General features: G+C 36.0%; 1 protein-coding gene across 1 annotated transcript; it reads left to right on the top strand.

The window, feature by feature from the left end:
- The first annotated feature begins 6,439 nt into the window (after positions 1–6,439).
- On the top strand, positions 6,440–17,836 carry LOC118270601 (facilitated trehalose transporter Tret1-like). The gene is made up of 7 exons (XM_035586282.2): positions 6,440–6,585; positions 9,898–10,053; positions 10,861–11,063; positions 14,063–14,249; positions 14,800–15,176; positions 16,552–16,663; positions 17,530–17,836. The coding sequence occupies exons 1-7, from the start codon at positions 6,534–6,536 to the stop codon at positions 17,820–17,822; spliced, it is 1,380 nt and encodes a 459-aa protein (XP_035442175.1). The 5' UTR covers positions 6,440–6,533; the 3' UTR covers positions 17,823–17,836.
- The last annotated feature ends 467 nt before the right edge of the window (positions 17,837–18,303 follow it).

Below are 18,303 nucleotides of genomic sequence, written 5' to 3'. Positions count from 1 at the left end.
TGTGCAATGTGGTGAAATTGTTTAGTGTTTGTAAAAGTAGAAAATGTATAGGTGCTTCGTCTTATCATTTGGCTATAGGGAGATAATATTCTCACTACAGATGGGGCCTAGTAGGGCTAATGCCTGATCTGAAACTGCGGATTGCCTATGGGTTTTACCAGGGTGTGGCTCGAAAAGCAGGAGTAAAAGACGGGGTGAAAAAGTAGGGGAGAAATTGTCGGTCGCTACTAGGGATAAGTGACTTTTAACCAAAGAAGCTTCAAGCCTGCTGCAGGCATTGAGCAGAGAAGTTATGATTAGTACATAAACAAACGATTGAATCTCAAAAATAAATATATTCAGAACATTTTGAAAAAATGTGAATAGTCTATTGATAATTTAATACGGAACCAATTCAAGGAATATCACTTTTATCAGGATTTTAATATGATAACGCACGTATGATACCCCGCGACGATATACTAAACATGGATGTTTATGTATAATGTTTTACCTATATGGGTAATCAGTAAATTAGGACAGTATGGCGGTCACTAAATAATTCAACTGATTCTGACAATAGTACCAAAATTCTAATATCGGGTAAGCATACTTAACACTATATCACTATAATCGATTGATATTACCTACTAACATTAATATCATTTTAATTTAACCTGAATATAGCAGGTTTTTACCTGGCTTAAGCTGGTTCTTACCAGGTCAGAGCAGGTCCTCTCGTTTTCTTACTTTAGGAGATATCGTATCCTAAAGACAGTGTACCTCGATGTAGAAGCAATCTTCACGAACGCATTTTCATCATCATCCCAATTTTTTCTCCGGTCACCGGCAAATAAAGTTTGCCGGCAATCAATATCAGTCTAGGAAAGGAAAACAATAAATAATTTTCCACACAATTATATGCTTGTTTTTTGATAAAGGACCCCTCCTTCTTTTAATATCTGCAATATTTACATGCATAATAAAAAAGTCATTTGCTGAAAACAAATCTGTTTCAAAGATTAGGTATCATTGCAGTGATAATAATATATTGCCTTTGTTGACCGATTTTTTTACTTTACGGATATTGCAGAAAATAATTTCATTAATTGTCCTTATTTCAACTTGAAGGTTTGGAATTTAAGGGCTGTTGAGGAATAGTTAAATCTGGTAACCTCACTCACACAACGAAACAGAATGCAAGCGTTGTTTCACGTCGGCTTTCTATAAGGCCGTAGTATCACTCCAGTCGAGCCGGCCTGTCATTCCGAAACATAGCTCTCAACACATACATGTAATGTCTGTATGATATTGATAGGTATATACACAAAAATAATATGACAATGACAAAGCTATTTTGTTGTCAATAAATTCACGCATAACAGGTGATTGGGAAGATATGACGACAATATGATTTGACAATACACTACACTCCAATACAATACAATGATATGACAATACGATGATTTGTGAAAATCATTTTTATCGCGAACATTTAAAACGTATAATACCTACATGTCATTGATTGTATAATAGATTTTTGTCATGGTATAAGTTTTCCTCCTGTGGTTTTCCTTGCATATAATATGGATTTTTGTTCTCAATTGCGTTCAGAATAAGAAAATAAATTTTGTATAAGAAAATAAATAAAGTTATTAAATACAAAAGCATATCCTAAGAAATCGATAACTTTTTCAGGGATATAATGAAGCCTATATTTTTAATCGTTTTTATTTTGCTTGTTTAGGTCTTAGTAATTAGAATTTAACTATCGATTTGATATTTGGTACAAACTCTTAATCTTGACGACCATACACATTAAAATTGTTTACCATAAATATGTTTTTATACATAACTTATTATTTGGTAAAGAGTAACCTATAACCTATAATAAAATTTGTTTAAAATCGATACAGTAGTTACAAAGCTTACTTTTTAAAACTAGACATACTGACGGACAATATTTTCTTTTATATTGCTTGCTACTCAATTTAATACAGAATTTATCGAAATATTTGTATTAAGATAAACGGATAATCTTTATAATCGTTAGTCATCATCACGCGGGGAACGTTTGGTACATTTGAAGAATTTGAAGAAATTGTCATTATGACTACGGAATGAAAATATAGAATATTTTAATTACTTGATACTTTAAAAGACTTTACTATTGGGTAACGGGGAATTCTTTTTAACCGACTTCAAAAAAAGGAGGAGGTTCTCAATTCGACCGTATTTTTTTTTTTTTTATGTATGTTAATCGATATCTCCGGCAGTTATAGACCGATTTGAGAAATTCTTTTTGTGTTTGAAAGAGTACGATGTCAGTGTGGTCCCATATATTTTTTTTTTAAGTCTGACCATAAATGCGGAAGATAATCCAGGGAACTCCTTAAAAATGAGCAGAATGAGCTCTGCGTTTACGTTGAAGTGATGCATACTAGCTTATCTTTCTCAGTAGCCATAAAATTCAGGACAGATAGTAGCATATCTGGTATAGAATGATGGGTAGCTTGATGTGCTGTCTGAGTTACATGACTGTATACCTATGTGGGTATCTAATCTGTTTGTGTGTTTGACAATTGACTATGTATGTAGCTTATGAACAGGTTACTGTTAGCTGTCGGCTCAGCAGATCATAAGTAAGGGTATCAGGTTAATATAGGTACATTTGAAAATAATGTAATTATGCGTCAATATGGATAGATATTAATAGTATTTATTTAAACGGCGCTGTCTCATATGAGCAGCGCGTTTAATAGGTCGACCCATACTCAAATACGTTATTCACTAAAAATCAAGAAATAAAAAACAATTTTAACAAAAAAAAAACCGACTTCAAAAAATAAATATTCCAAAACAAATTAATATGCACTAAAAAGTAAAAGAAATAATTGCGTATTTTTCAACAACTTAATAGATCAATTAACTTTACTAACTCATCACACACATTATAATGTAAGTAGGTACAATTATTGTTATTTTTGGAGTCGGTGTCAGCCTAGGAAACACCAACAACTAGCACGGCACGGGCACGGCATGGGCGGAGTGGTGGTTAAGTACCTACTTACAACTGGTGTAAAACTGTAATGTTTTGTTGTGATAATAGGTAAATAACAAACCTATCTTAGTTGGCTGACACCGACTCCAGAAATAACAATTATTGTACCTACTTACATTATAATGTGTGTGATGAGTTAGTAAAGTTAATTGATCTATTAAGTTGTTGAAAAATACGCAATTATTTCTTTTACTTTTTAGTGCATATTAATTTGTTTTGGAATATTTATTTTTTGAAGTCGGTTTTTTACATAATATTATCGCACCTATTAATAACTTAATTAACAAGTTATACGATAAATATTAAATGAAATTAATACGATTTATATGATAATAGGTACTTTGGTACTTAATTATGCAATATTATGAAATTTATATGGGAAAGGTGTTTCATGTGTCGTGGTAGACGACGGTTTAAGACGCTCGCTTCTTATGTATGAGAACGCAGCCTCGAAACCGACCAACGGGAAGAACCAATATGACATTTTCCGTGATATATGTACTTTCTAACGTCGAAGGAAACCAATGTTCCCAATCCCCCAGTCCCCAACAACCCTTAAATTCCTAACCCTCAAAAGGCCAGCAACGCACTTGTAACGCCTCTGGTGTTTCAAGTCAGATGATCCGTTCGGTCGTTTACCGGCTTATACCCACAAAAAAAAACTTTACCAGTAGTGTAGAGGATGCATTATATGAATATACATACACACACAACGTCACGCCTTTTATCCCCGAAGGGGTAGGCAGAGGTGCACATTACGGCACGTAATGCCGCTATACAATGTACACATGTAATAGGGGGTGAGCCTATTGCCATATCCTGGACACAATTCCAGACTCTGTGCTACCACTGAGAAATTTTTCGAAAATCCGAAAAAAGCCCAGTAATACTTTGCCCGACCCGGGAATCGAACCCGAGACCCCTTGTTCGGTAGTCGCACTTGCGACCAGTCGACCAACGAGGCATTCTCAGTATATGAATATACATCTACGCTATTTTACGTAAACAGTCACATTGCATAATATTTACTCAATATTGTGTAAACATTATATCATTTAAGAAAAAAAAAAAATCAAAATGTGATGGAAATAATCTGTTTCATAACATTTTGCAATAAAAAAGATTGAGCAACATTGCGGTGTACTCGTACCTATATAAATAATCCTTTATGTAATATTGATGATTATCTTTATATGTATTTAAGTATATAAATCAATTTATTTTGATCAATCGTATAATTATATTAATGATGTCGGATTAAGATAATTCTCTTAATAAAGATGAATGTTAAAATGAACTGAATGCCATTATTTTATATATTAAATTATAAATGTAAACTTTTTTCCCGGTGCTAAAAAAACTTTATTATATTAAAATATTTCCATATTTCTTTCTCTATTTTTTTTTTGTTCTAAAAATACCATGACCTGACGCGGGCTTATTACCATGCACATAGGTATATACCAATACCTTCAAGACTTCCCTAAAAAATACAAATTGTATCACATCACACATGTGAAGTTTACATGCGAATTAAACATAATATAGAAAATCTTAATAAACAACTATTGAAAGTCCGCCAGCCACGATCACCTCGCCTAGTCGGAGGATCCTCCTTTTCTTGGGGAACTTTTCTCTCTGTTCTCTAAAAGGGTGCCCAGAGTCCTATAGTTGACTAAAACGGGCCGTTAATGTTTTAAATAAAAGAAAAACACACCGTATAAATACATACCTATATACCTATACCTATGATAAATAAATTCATCTCGTGACCGCCCTTATCAAGTTCATATGTCTAATGATAAGCGAATAAAGATTCTTATCACAAAGATAAACTCATATTACGATTTCTGATTACATATCAACTGTAATCATTTGATAAACCTTATCAATGTCTACGTACTACGTCTAGCGAACTTATTAATAGATGTTTATTTAAATGTGATGTCTATCTCATGCTGTTAAGGTGCATTTTAGAAAAACATGGTAGGTTGGTTTTTTAAAAAAAGTTTGAAGGATTATTCAGTCATTAATTTTTAGGTTCATTGTACTAATAAAAATGTAGGTAGTAGTATGGTAGGCAGAATTGTAGCTTGCCATTCAAAGCATAAATCCAAAAATCTAAAAGCCAAGTGTAGGAGAGCCATGCTTCGGCACGAATGGGCCGGCTCGACCGGAGTGATACCACGGCCTCACAGAAAACCGACGAGAAACTTACGTTGTTTGAATGAGGTTAACGGAGACCCAATTACCCTCCTACCCAATCTACCCAGTCCCCGATACCCCAACAACCCTTAAATTCCAAAACCCCACCAGGCAGGCAGCATACTTATAACGCCTCTAGTATTTCGGGTGTCAATAAGCGGCAGCGATTGCATACCATCAGGTGCTCCGTATGCTCGTATACCGGCTTATACCATAAAAAAATCTACTTCTCACCTCAATTAAGAAATCTCCATAGCTTCTCCATTTTAAAAAGACATTGAGATCTACCATCTGCTTGTTGAAACCAGCTACTATAGTCAGTGGTTATCATAACTCCACCTAGCTCAAAGGCTATTAACTCTATGAAAATTAGCATTAAGTATGTAATAATTGTAAATATGTATTTAGGATTTGGTTCAAGTTTACATAAATGAAGATAAAAAGTACATTAGGTATTTACTTTTAATAAAAATGAAACGTTTTTGGATTATAGTAGGGTTGTCTCGGTTTGAAGTTTTAAGTAGTTTTAGGCTCAAATTATTAGGTTTCGCTTAAATTATTAGGATTTTCTTTAGATACAAGTGGTGTACACTAACCAAGAACTTTAAATTAGACAAAAAAAAAATATACTGACGGAATAGTGCTCTTTTACTTACATATCAGACTGTGGAATACCTTGCCTGAACCTGTGGTGTTTCCGAACTGATTTTTTTAAGGGGGGCTTGACTTGACTTGAATGACTTCTCTCGCTCGCCGTAAGCACCTGCGTCAGGCGGTAGGAGAGGACACCGTGGTGCCACGCCTCAAAGAGGAGACGTACTATTGCAATGATAGCAATTGGCACCAATTAGCAACATACCGGCAATATAGCATGGCACATCTCTATTGAAAAAAAAAGCTTACAAGCATACGTCCGTTCGTTTACCCTCAATTCATAAAAGATGCTGGCAGCACTATTCACATTCTTTTCATCATTCATTATTATTCTAACAAAAAAAAAAAACATATTGGCTCTAAAACATGCCCTTCACAATATAAATTACCCAAGGTATAACCCAAAAAAATAAAAAAATACAATACATAATAAAAATGAAAAGAAAAACTATTTATCTTCCATTCGACATCCTTGCGGTAATAATTATTCTTTTGTTCACTTGTTTTCTAGTTTACCTATCTGCTAAACTGGAAAATACATTTTGAGATCAGTCGAGAATCGAATGCCAAGTGGGACGAGTTTTAGTGAAATACTCGAAATATAATTGTGTAATTGTATTTTATATTTTTCATAATGTACCTTTGTGGTAGTCCGATTTTGAGACAGTATTTAGTTATTATTACCGGTGAGTATTATTATATAAGTTTTTTTTTACAAAATAACGTCAAGCTTTTTCATCTCCGATAGGGTGGGCAGAGCCGCAAAGACATATATGTGTAACACTGATTTTTCACTGGATATGGGCCCGATGTATACATTTTTAAAAAAATATAAACTATATGTACATATTTGTTTTTATGGAACACACCGGTAAACGAGAGGCAGAGGCGCTACTGGCCTTTTGGGGGCTACGAATTTAGTTAGGAAGTAGATACTTAGATCGAGACTCAAACATTTAAAAGGGAAGGTTATTGACCTTTTTTATTATTATTGACGAGGGAAATGATTTCCGTCAGTACCTAAAAGGGGGACGATTCCCGGCTATTGTAAGCACGGGTAGCTCGTCGCCCAACCAGAAACAAACATGTAGGTTTAGTAGGGATTATATCTCTGATTACCTCTTTTGATAATTTAAGGTGTTATGTTATTCACTTACTATTTTTATTTTACCTTTTGACATAATATGTTTATCAATATAACCTTAAGACAACTGGCATTGGCTTCAATTACAATTACTAATTAATTCCATTTGATAACATATATTCTATGGAAAATGTGTTGTTTATATATTTATCTATCATTACCGAACGTTTTATTCTTAGTTTGAAACAAATACATATCGTATCTTTCTAGGTGATATTTTGTATAATAAACTAATATAATTTACATAGACAATAATGTTTCATTCTAATTCCTATATACATATCGGTTAGCGGTATTTTATTCTTAATTAAAACGTTGCTCTACACTAGGATTTTCTCCTGTGTTCGGGGTGCGTTTACAAGTTCAAATACACGTTTACAAGATCATACAAAGAGTTGCTCAGGGTGGGAATCGAACCCGCTACATGCTGCGCAACAATCGTTTGTCCAGCCACTGCACCAACCGTGCAGGCAAACTATTAGGAATAGTATTATAAGGTCGTAGTAGGACCTAAAAATATGTAGGTAGGTAACAAAATCAGGAGTAAGAACAGGGTGGTTTTTAGTCTTTAAGAGTCTGATATTATCTCGCCTCGCCCAAGATGGGAAAGTCATTGGATGATTTTCATAAGATTATTTTTATTTATATATATATATATTTTTTAATGTTAAATGGGCCGACGATTGGCCGCTATCTCGCCTGATGGTAAGTGATGATGCGGCCTACGGTGGAGCACGTCTGCCCATAAGCAACCTATTCACTCGGGCTTTGAAAACACCCAGGTTATACCCATCAGGAAACATAGACTCCGGCAAGGAGTTCCACTCCCTAGCAGTTCGCACTGCATTAAGTATTTTTATTATTGCATACACTGTGAGTCTTTACAATGTGCTTCGAATGAATATTATTCACACTTTCCTCAATACCGTATAGTGCATTTATTAAAGATACTTACACTGTACTCTCAAAATACCAACAAATTTATGATCATCACATATTTTTATCACAGATCTTTTAATCCCAATTTTATCTTAAAGACACGAGACAGGTGACACTACACACGACTTTATGTTTATACAAGCACCAAGCACGTGTGAAATCTCGTGAAAGATTATAAATGTATCTTAATTTGACTCGCATTATAGAACGATACTTAAGCCCAAGCATAGATTATATATAGCACAATTATACAAATCTGATGATTGTATTTCCATCTTTTTTTAACTGAACTTTTCTATAAAAATCTAGCTGACCCGGCAAACTTCGTATCGCCTTAATTATTTCTTTTTCTCACCCTTTAAACCTTCCCTGGGTACAAATAGGTAGGTACTCATAATTCAAGATCAAAAATTGCCAAATCGTTCCAGCCGTTTTCGAGTTTTAGATTATAGATTAACGAAGTGTCAAATAGGAATTAATTTATATATAATAGATAATTCATTGGCTTCCCCCGCCTTGTCAGATGTCAGACTCTTACTGATTAAATACCATTCCGTTCCTACTCCTGCTTCGAGCCACATTCCTTGTCTAGTTCGCAAGGTCGCTATCGCTAGGTCGTCCGCAGCTCCGGGCTTTTAGGTGTATTTGAGAAGAGATTTCCGCTTCAGTACCGTACTATAATATTAACAACAAGCAATCATAATAGTGACATAAGCTGGTGCATAAAACTATGAGATAAGCTGCATTATTACGGCAATAAAACAATGAAACAAATAGCAACAGGTGTTCACTGTGACATTAATATGACTTTATGACCTTTAGGACATTAAATTTCTAAGTCAAAATTTAATTATCTTGAGATTTGCATATTTTTTCATATTTATTGCATTAATTACTAGCTGCATGCCCGCGGTTTCGCTCATGTGTATTACGGACTTTATGACTAACAATATTATTTACTCCTTAGTACATCTTAACTGCCAATATAATTCCCGTCAATATCCATCCGTCCAGCCATTTCAGAGATTAGCTAGAACAAATCAGGCAGTTGCAATTGCGACCACTTAACCAACGAGGCCGATGAATTAGGTGTACTCATACATATTAGATCTCTAATCTAACTATGTTGTTAGATTTTTCTGAATATATTATGACAAACAAGGAAAAACACAGCCCATGTCTATTATCCATTAATGAGCATGTTTCAGTATATACTATCTGCTTAAGTGCAAATTCTTGTATTATTATGTTTGGTTCATCATTACCACGTATTATTAGTACCGTATCTAGGTAACCTAATATAACCTACTTACCTACATTTACTCGTATGTTCCTAAATTATTCTATACTCCGCCGAATGTGCTCTCGTTTCGATTACGCGACTTATACAACCAATCAGCACCTTTAGTACGAGTTTGCTTTACCTTTAAAGTCATCGAAATAAGAGCGGATGTATCACCTGATGGTGAGGAATCGCCGTCGCCCATGGACACTTGAAACACCAGAGACGTTACAAGTGTGTTGCCAGCTATTTGGGGGCTAAAAATTAAAGGGTTGTTAGGAAATCGGGGATTGGGAAGATTGAGAAGTGTGGTAATTAACTGCACGGTTGGTGCGGTGGCTGGGCAACTGGCTGCTGCGCAACGGGTAGCGGGTTCGATTCCCGCACGGAGCAACTCTTTGTGTGATCCACAAATTGTTGTTCCGGGTCTGGGTGTCATGTGTATGTGAACTTGTATGTTTGTAAACGCACCCACGACACAGGAGATAATCCTAAAGTGGGGCAAAGTTTAAAAAAAAAAAAAATTAAGCCTCCAGTAATCTCACTCACACAACGCAACCGTTGTTTCACGTCGGCTTTTTACTTGATATGATGGTAAACATAAAATAAATGATGTCAATTTCTTCATTCCAGCCAACCTAGCTTTCGTTTCCATAGGCCTGAGCGTATCATGGTCATCCCCAGTGCTGGTTAAGTTGATGAACAAGACAGAAACTGTGCTGTCCAGACCTGTCACTTATGAGGAAGGGTCTTGGATAGTGTCCATAGGATCTGGATGTGGCTTGATAAGTGGGTATTATTTTTAATTTTTTTTTTTTATGGTAAACGGTTGGCACACTAGCCGACGAATAACCTGATAGTAAAGATTACTGTCCATGTATCAACACATCTTGCGCATGCTTTCGTCAGTTGCTGATTGCATGACACTCCTAAATGAATGCATGGTGATTGGAAGACTAATGCTTGCATTTTGCGCAGAAATTTTCGTAATTATTGGTACCACTAATTAGTAGATCCTCGTTCCGACTAAACTAACTTAGATATAATTTTGCTGCTTTTAATGATAAATGAGAGTTGCAGATGCTTAACTCATTTACTTATGTCATCATTTTCGTAGTGAACAGCTAGGCTGTTCTGCAATTGTGAATTCGAAACATCCAAAGTGAGTTCGATCGCAATCCGTCATGTCATTTTTTATGTTTAATGGGTCGACGTTTGGTCGCTATCTCGCCTGATGGTAAGTGATGATGCGGCCTACGATGGAGCACGATGGTTGTGAGAACAATCTCGACCAATGACGGGCAAGAATGTGATCAAGCTTCGAATATTCCGAATTGACAATTACAGAATAGTAGCCTAGCAGCTTCTAGAAAATGATGGTGTAAATAACTAATATTTTACATTTACCTAAACTTATTATTGGATATTTACCATGTTTATTTATGTCTCTGAGTTTCCGATATTTCGGCACTGTTGCAAGCGCCATGATCACGGATCATCCGGTAAATATCCCGTCTTAAGTTCTAATATTAGTGTTAGTGACCATGTCAGTTTAAAAACTTATGAAGTATTTCATTTATTATCTTTTGTTTGCAGTAAACTTCACAATAGGATTCCTAATGGACAAGCTAGGTCGGAAAACCTGTATGATCCTTGGATTTGTACCGCGGCTGGTAATGTGCTTTATGCTCATATTCGCTAAAGAAGTGTGGGTTGTATACCTGGCGAGAGTAATCGATGGATTCGCCAATGCATGTATCATCGCCGCTGTACCTACTTATGCCTCGGAAATAGCTAGCGTGAGTTAATAACTACTAATACTATACAATGCCTAATCTTATACTAGTCTATTTACTACTTATTATGTAAAGTTGAAGAGTTTGTTTGTTTTAATAAACTAATTTTAGGAACTACTGGTTCGATTATAATAATTATTTTTGTGTACCTACGTATGTTTTTCACTGTCTCTGTCGTTGAAACTACGTATCCTGCGTATTTGTGAATCACTTTATGCAGAGTAGGGTCAGTCTTATTTCACTTCTTCATGTTCTCAAATTGAATTAAATGATCCGGGCGTGCGAAACTTCTTCACTATTGTAATCTTCAAACATAACACAACCTCCCATTAAAGCCGTGGCAGATACTTTTAAAACTCCTTATATAGGACTCACAATCTAAGCGTGTCTATCTTTCGAGGAATAACTGAAAAGACAGTTATCTTTCCCGCATAGCGTACCTGCTATAAAAGATATAGCAATTGTTTATGGAAAGTAATACTATGACTTTAGAAGGCGCTATAATTCATGTGTTTCTTTCATGAAATTGTAAAGCAGTGTAAATGGGCTATCGAACTATGTTAGTGAGGCGAAGCGGTTCATTTTTTGTGAAGTTTTGGTTTTATGGTATAAGCCGGTAAACGAGTATACGGATCACCTGATAATAAGCAATCGCCGCCGTCCATGGACGCCCGATATACCAGAAGCGTTATAAGTGCGCTGCCGGCCTAGGAATTTAAGGGTTGTTGGGAAATCGGGGATTGGGAAGGAGGTAATTGGGCCTCCGATAACCTCCTTTATCTAACGAAACGTTGTTTCACGTTGGTTTACTGTGAGGCCGTGGTATCGCTCCAGTCGAGCCGGCCCATTCGTGCCGAAGCATGGCTCTCCCACACTTAAACTTACTGTACTTAGACATACCTACAACCAAGATACTTATCAAATCTATAGTATTTATCATATTAATTACAACATCGAATCAAAATAATGGATGACTGAGCAATGACCTGTGACAATATAATTAATACACAATTTAATGACAAAGCAAAAATTAACCAGTTACCTACTTGAAATGTCGTAACAAATTATCTACAAAAATTCATAATTATGATTGTCGTAATGTTTCCATTGTCGTAATGCGTGAGTTTTCTTTTTACCTCCCGGATTTTAAATATCGATGTATCTTTATGTATACTTAGGTAATTAAGTTTTGTATGTCGTGTTGTTTGTAACTCGAGAACGGCTGCAGTGATTTTGATGACGTTAGGCTTCTTTCTTTCTTTCTTTCCTAAGCTCCAATTAACTGCAGAATTGGTGCGGGGACTGGGCAACCAGCTACGGCACAAAGTTGCGGAGGGTTCAATTCCCGCACGTAGCAACTCTTTGTGTGATCCAAAAACTATTGTTTCGGATCTGGCTGATGTGTCTATGAACGGATGAAAAAAATATATTATTTTACCCGACAAGAATGCAGAATGCTCGACTAAGTCGAATAAGTCGCGGTCACAATCCAGAAACAAATTAGGTATCTACTTAAAAAAAATAATGCGAGTGAAACCACGAAACAAATGTAGTAATACAAAAATACAATGAAAATCAAAGTATAGATATCTAATCATTGTAATGTTTACGTAGTTATGTCCTAAGCTGATTAGAACAGTGAATAGCAGTATTCAAATATAATTGTCATATAATTCCGCTATATATTTTTAAGTAATGATTAATATTAGATTGCTACTACGCAAAGATACATATTTTATACTAGTTGACGCCCTCGGGCTTTGCTCGAGTGGATTACGGTTTTTGTGATTTATAAAAGTAGCTTAAGTTACTCCTTTGTATAGCAGTTACCTGTCAATAAAAGTCACGTCAAAATTGGTCCAGCCATTTCAGAGATTAAACTATTATATTGGCGTAGGCATGTTTATATTCATATTATTATGTATTAGTAAAAAGCGGTTATTTCCCACATTAAAAACTAAAAACAGACACTTAAATTTTATTTATTAGTCGTAGATCTAGATTAGGCAATAGATAAAAAAATTAAGTGATAAAGATAAAGTGCTTATAATAATAGGAAATATTTTACTTGTAATGCCTATTTATCTCGATGACTTGTTTATTGACGACATTAGAACAATGTGGCGTGGTTTCTGATTATGTCTAGTTCAACGTCTCATTTAGTTCCTATTTGTAACACCCATCAATGGAATGATTCTTTATCTTATCAATTAATTAAGCGCACCGAAGCAATTTTTTTTCAACTTTTAATGAATAGTTAATCTATTATATAAGAATAAGTCGGGTTTTCCTTCCTGACGCTATAACTCCAGAACGCACGAACCGATTTTCACGGTTTTGCATTCGTTGGAAAGGTCTCGGGCTCCGTGAGGTTTATAGCAAAGAAAATTCAGGAAAAATTTAAGAGAAAAGCAGAAAAACAGGGAAAATCATTGGTGGCGAAACGGAGTTCGCCGGGTTTGCTAGTTATGATATTTTTTTAAACAAACACGGGCACAAACTCACCAACATTCGCCGGGCCCATTACTATTTTTGGCTCAAATAAATAACTCAAATAATGGGTCTCGACTGTTAAAGTTGTTTTAATTAAATTACTTTCAATGCTTCAGAACCAAATTTGTTTTTTTTTTTATGGAACGTAAACGAGCAGACGTATCACCTGAGCAATCAATCTTGAAACATCAGAGGCGTTGCTGGCCTTTTGGGGTTTAGGAATTTAAGGGTTGTTGGGGAATCGGGGATTCGGAAGATTGGACAGAGGAGTAATTGGGCCTCCGGTAACCTCACTCACACACTGAAACACAACGCAAGCGTTGTTTCACGTCGGTTTTCTGTGAGGCCGTGGTATCACTCCGGACGAACCGGCCCATTCGTGCCGAAGCATGACTCTCCCACACTTAACGTTTGTTACTTTTTTTCCAGTCGGGTTTTTTTTTAATTAATTCATATAAAGAAACAAAACCTACAATGCTCTACTATAAGTTGTTCATTATTTATTACAGAAAGAATGTCGTGGTGCTTTAGGCACTATATCCCAAGTGGCCTCTGGATTGGGGATGCTGATCTTCCTGAGCATTGGACCGTTTCTGCCTTACTTCGAGTTGCATGTGATCTACGCTTGTATCATAGCCACTATCTGTCTCCCTTTGTGGTTTATACCGGAGACGCCTTACTATTTATATTCGAAAGGTGAGTAGAATATATGCTGATAGACCATCCATGATGTGTCTTCTTTGTTCTTCTTCGAATTTGTGGTCAAATTATATTAAAATCAGGTAAAAATACTACCAGTCCTTTTTATTTCATGATTAACACTTAAAAAGACTGGCATAAGTTCTTTATTATTTATTTTAATGATAGTTGACTATTGAAAACTTTAATTTAAATTAGTGCCTAAGCACTTCTAATAGTAAACTTTGACTCTACGAAATGAACTCTCAGTAGTTTTAAAAGCAAAAGACAATGTAATAATCAGTAAAAGTATTTTTTATGGTATAAGCCGGTAAATGAGCAGACGGATCACCTGATGGTAAGCAATCGCCGCCGCCCATGGACACCCAAAACACTAGAGGCGTTACAAGTGCGTTGCCGGCATTTTGGGGGTTAGGAATTTAAAGGTTTTTGGGGAATTGAGGATTGGGAAGATTGGGGAGGGAATTGAATTGGGCCTCCGGTAACCTCACTCACACAACGCAAGCGTTTCATGTCGGTTTAAATAACTGTTATCTTTTATTTACAGGTCACAAAAAGAAATCCTTGAGCACCCTGATCTACTTACGAGGATCAGAAGAATTAGCTCTCGAAGAGATGAAGCTATACTCCTTGAGCCAGCCAAAGATATCAAAAAGGGAGATATTTAGAGACCGTACAATACTAAAGACTTTAGGCAAAGTAGTGCTATTGAGCATATTTTTAGAACTAATAGGATATAATGCAGTGATATTTTACATGCAGACTATACTGCAGTCGACACAAACTTCTGTCAGTGAGCAGATTGCATCAGTTATTAATGGATGCATACAATTAGTTGCATCTTTCTGCACTATTTTTACGACGGATAGATATGGAAGGAAGCCTATCTTGATTACTTCGCTTATGGGCATGGCTTTGGGGATGGTAAGTTTCTAATACATTTTTTGCTTGTGATTATGCGGTTGTCGAGAAAGTATTGCTGGAAAATTTTCGGTTTTTCGAAAAGGATGATCCAAATCCTGGTCCCTCCTTCCAATGGCTATGGGTGTTACATCATTGGATAGATAATTTTGAGCTGATTAAAGTTAAAATAAAACAGAAATATTTAGCTACTGATAAAACTACCATGTTTTAATAAAGAATAACTCTGAGCGGACTAAGATTTGGAACTTGGCGCCGTAGTAACTTTTATTCAGATTTAAATTACCTATCCAATGATGTAAAACACGAAGCTATTGGGAGTGGGACCAAATTTCATAGAAACTATGGCATCATCAGTCACGGGGTTTGGAATTAAGCCCAGTATATGGCAATAAGCTCACCCTTTATTACATGGGACTTATAACACAAATGGTGAAAAGTGGGTGTACATTGTACAGTGGCATTATGTGCCTTAATGTGCACCTCTGCCTACCTCTTTGGGGAAAAAAGGCGTGACGATAGACACATTTACCTATTAAGTACTATTTTTAATGATGATTATTTAAAATTACTTAAGAAAATCCAATACTTTTTTTTTATAAAACCGATAATTATTTTCTAAGCAGTCACTCTACGACAAACAGACGTAGCGTGTGAATTGATGATTTGCAACAAATGTTATCAAATTAGATTAAATCGTTTATGATGATGAATTGTTAAAATAAAGGCGCCTACTTACACAATTATCATTGTTAGACAAAAAAAAAAGATTATTAGTATGATTGTAATATTTTGGTTACCAAGTAATTAAGTATTAGAAGCTGAGCGATTTTAATGGAGATATGAGTTTTTGCTATCACTGATTAGTAATTACCTATTTATTTATTTATTTATTTATTTTACACTTTATGTACAATCAATACAAAGGTGGACTTTTGCCCGCGACTAACTTTTGCCCGCGACTCCGTTCGCGTGGAATGATGATTTTTGGCGAAGTTTGGGTTTGTGAATTAGTATTTTTCAAGGTATAGTCCACAGCTGCAGCAAAAAGTCATCAGCATCAACTCGGTACCTAAGTTACGTTTATAGGGAAATTAATTTAATTCCGTAGTAGTTTCAAAAAATAAACCATCCCACACAGCTTATACATGTGCACATGTGCAGTGCCGGGTCTCACTCTCACTCTCCCTTTCACTCTCACTCTTTCTCTCTAGCAAATTGATTTCAATAAATCCTTCTTGTTTGTCAGTCTGTCCATCAGTGAAGCTAGGTGCTCGTTTTATTCCTATAGGTTAATATGCGTATTCAAAAGAAAAGTCGCGTTTCTGTCTAAAGCTTCTGAACAATTAAAAACAAAATACTGTTTTCTCACTTACAGCTTGGATTGGGTACATTTTTCCAATTGAAGTCGATAGCAGTGCCCACCGTTGGATTCCTCAACTTCCTGCCTCTCCTGTCCATGATGCTGGTCATATTCTGTTTTAATGCAGGTAAACACTTGAATAATAGCTATTCATAAAACTTTAGCAGTGGGAGCAAATACATCATTTGTAGTCAAAGCCATTCAGTATGGACACTGACACATTTTTATAACAATTCTCATAAGTTTAAATAAATACATTAGACTATTAATGCAGGTAAACACTTGATTAAGAACTTTATTAATATAAACTTGGGCTATTTTGATGATGTTTTGCTTTAGATCTTTTGATACCCATCTAATTGACTATTGAAAGTAAAAATGATAAACTTGAGCTCATGCACTGCACGGTTGATGCGGTGGTGGTGGTTCCCGCACGGAGCAACTCTTTGTGTGATCCACAAATTGTTGTTCTGGGTCTGGGTGTGATGTGTATGTGAACTTATATCGTCGCCTTCCCCGCTAACTGTCGTATCTCACAAACCGACGTATCTGCACTGACATTTAATAGATACCTTAGGGCTTTAGGGCGACTACAAAATTAAAGAATAAGCCAAGACCTATATAAAAAAACTCTTTAATTCATTGATAAAGCCACAAATAACGCATCTACAGTAATTTAACTGTAACGTCCGACCGAAAAACGGTTGCCCCGGAAAAACATCAATTTGTAGTTACGACAGTTAGCCGGGACGGTGACGATATGTTTATAAACGCAGGAGAAAATCATCGTTTTTAAAAAACTGTTTGGCTTTATATTACGTTCTCTAAATGTTATTTTAACAGCTACGATTGGGGTTGTATAGTTTTAAACGTTGAACAATTATTGAGATTTTATTGGATTGAAATTGTATTGACATTGATATTGGTTTCAAGAGTAAACTGCCCTGTTTATTTTGTTATCTATATTTCAAATAAGTTTTGGTCTCTTTTCAGGTATGGGCTCCCTATGTTGGACGGTGGTAGCAGAATTATTTGACGGTCCAGCTCGAGCAGTTGGCGCATCCGTGGCTATAGGTGTCGCCACTTTCTTTGCCTTCCTACTTACTAAATACTTCGTAAATGTGTCATTTGCAATTGGTGTTGCAAATGTGTACTGGATGTTTACCGGTACTTGTATCATTGCTGCCTTATTTATATTGTTTTTTATACCAGAAACCAAAGGCAAGACGTTTACGGAAATACAAGAGGAATTAGGACGTAAGATTGAGAAGACAGATCTGAAATAAATTAGTGTAAGATTATATATTTTTTTTACAACTGATCTTTTCTTTGTTTGATGTAGGCACTTAGATCCATGCGGGATCAGTGCGGTGCCATGCGATGCGTTGTGACCAAGCCAGTTGATCGGTCACTGCATCCCATGTACGGTTGGTGATATAGGCCACGTTAATTCCGGAGCTGCGGACTACCTAACGGGTTTACCGGGGCTCTGTTTCGAAAGGCAGGAGTAGGAACGGGGTGGTTTTTAGTCAGTAAGAGTCTGACACTCCCTCTCGCCTCGCTCAGAGCGAGAGAAGTCATTGGATGATTTTCCCTTCTCAAAAAAAAGGCCACATTAATAGAATTTGACAGTTTGTTGTTTTTGCGCCGCGGCGCACCGCTTCGCTTCTAGATCACTCATACAAGACGTCGCCTCGCGTTTGGGACAGGCATTGCATAATGTGAGTTCTGGAGTTATCTTATTTGAAGTTCCAGACCTGGTGTTCC

The sequence above is a fragment of the Spodoptera frugiperda genome, chromosome 13 (assembly GCF_023101765.2).
Source record: "Spodoptera frugiperda isolate SF20-4 chromosome 13, AGI-APGP_CSIRO_Sfru_2.0, whole genome shotgun sequence".
Lineage (NCBI taxonomy): Eukaryota > Metazoa > Arthropoda > Insecta > Lepidoptera > Noctuidae > Spodoptera > Spodoptera frugiperda.
This window is presented reverse-complemented; position numbering and strand designations above follow the sequence as displayed.

Excerpts from the sequence above, each read along its gene's own strand:
- LOC118270601 (XM_035586282.2), top strand. The coding sequence starts at position 6,534 with ATGTACCTTTGTGGTAGTCCGATTTTGAGACAGTATTTAGTTATTATT. Across the intron at positions 14,250-14,799 it reads TTACTATTTATATTCGAAAG|GTCACAAAAAGAAATCCTTG; the intron begins GTGAGTAGAATA and ends TTTTATTTACAG. Across the intron at positions 16,664-17,529 it reads CATATTCTGTTTTAATGCAG|GTATGGGCTCCCTATGTTGG; the intron begins GTAAACACTTGA and ends GTCTCTTTTCAG.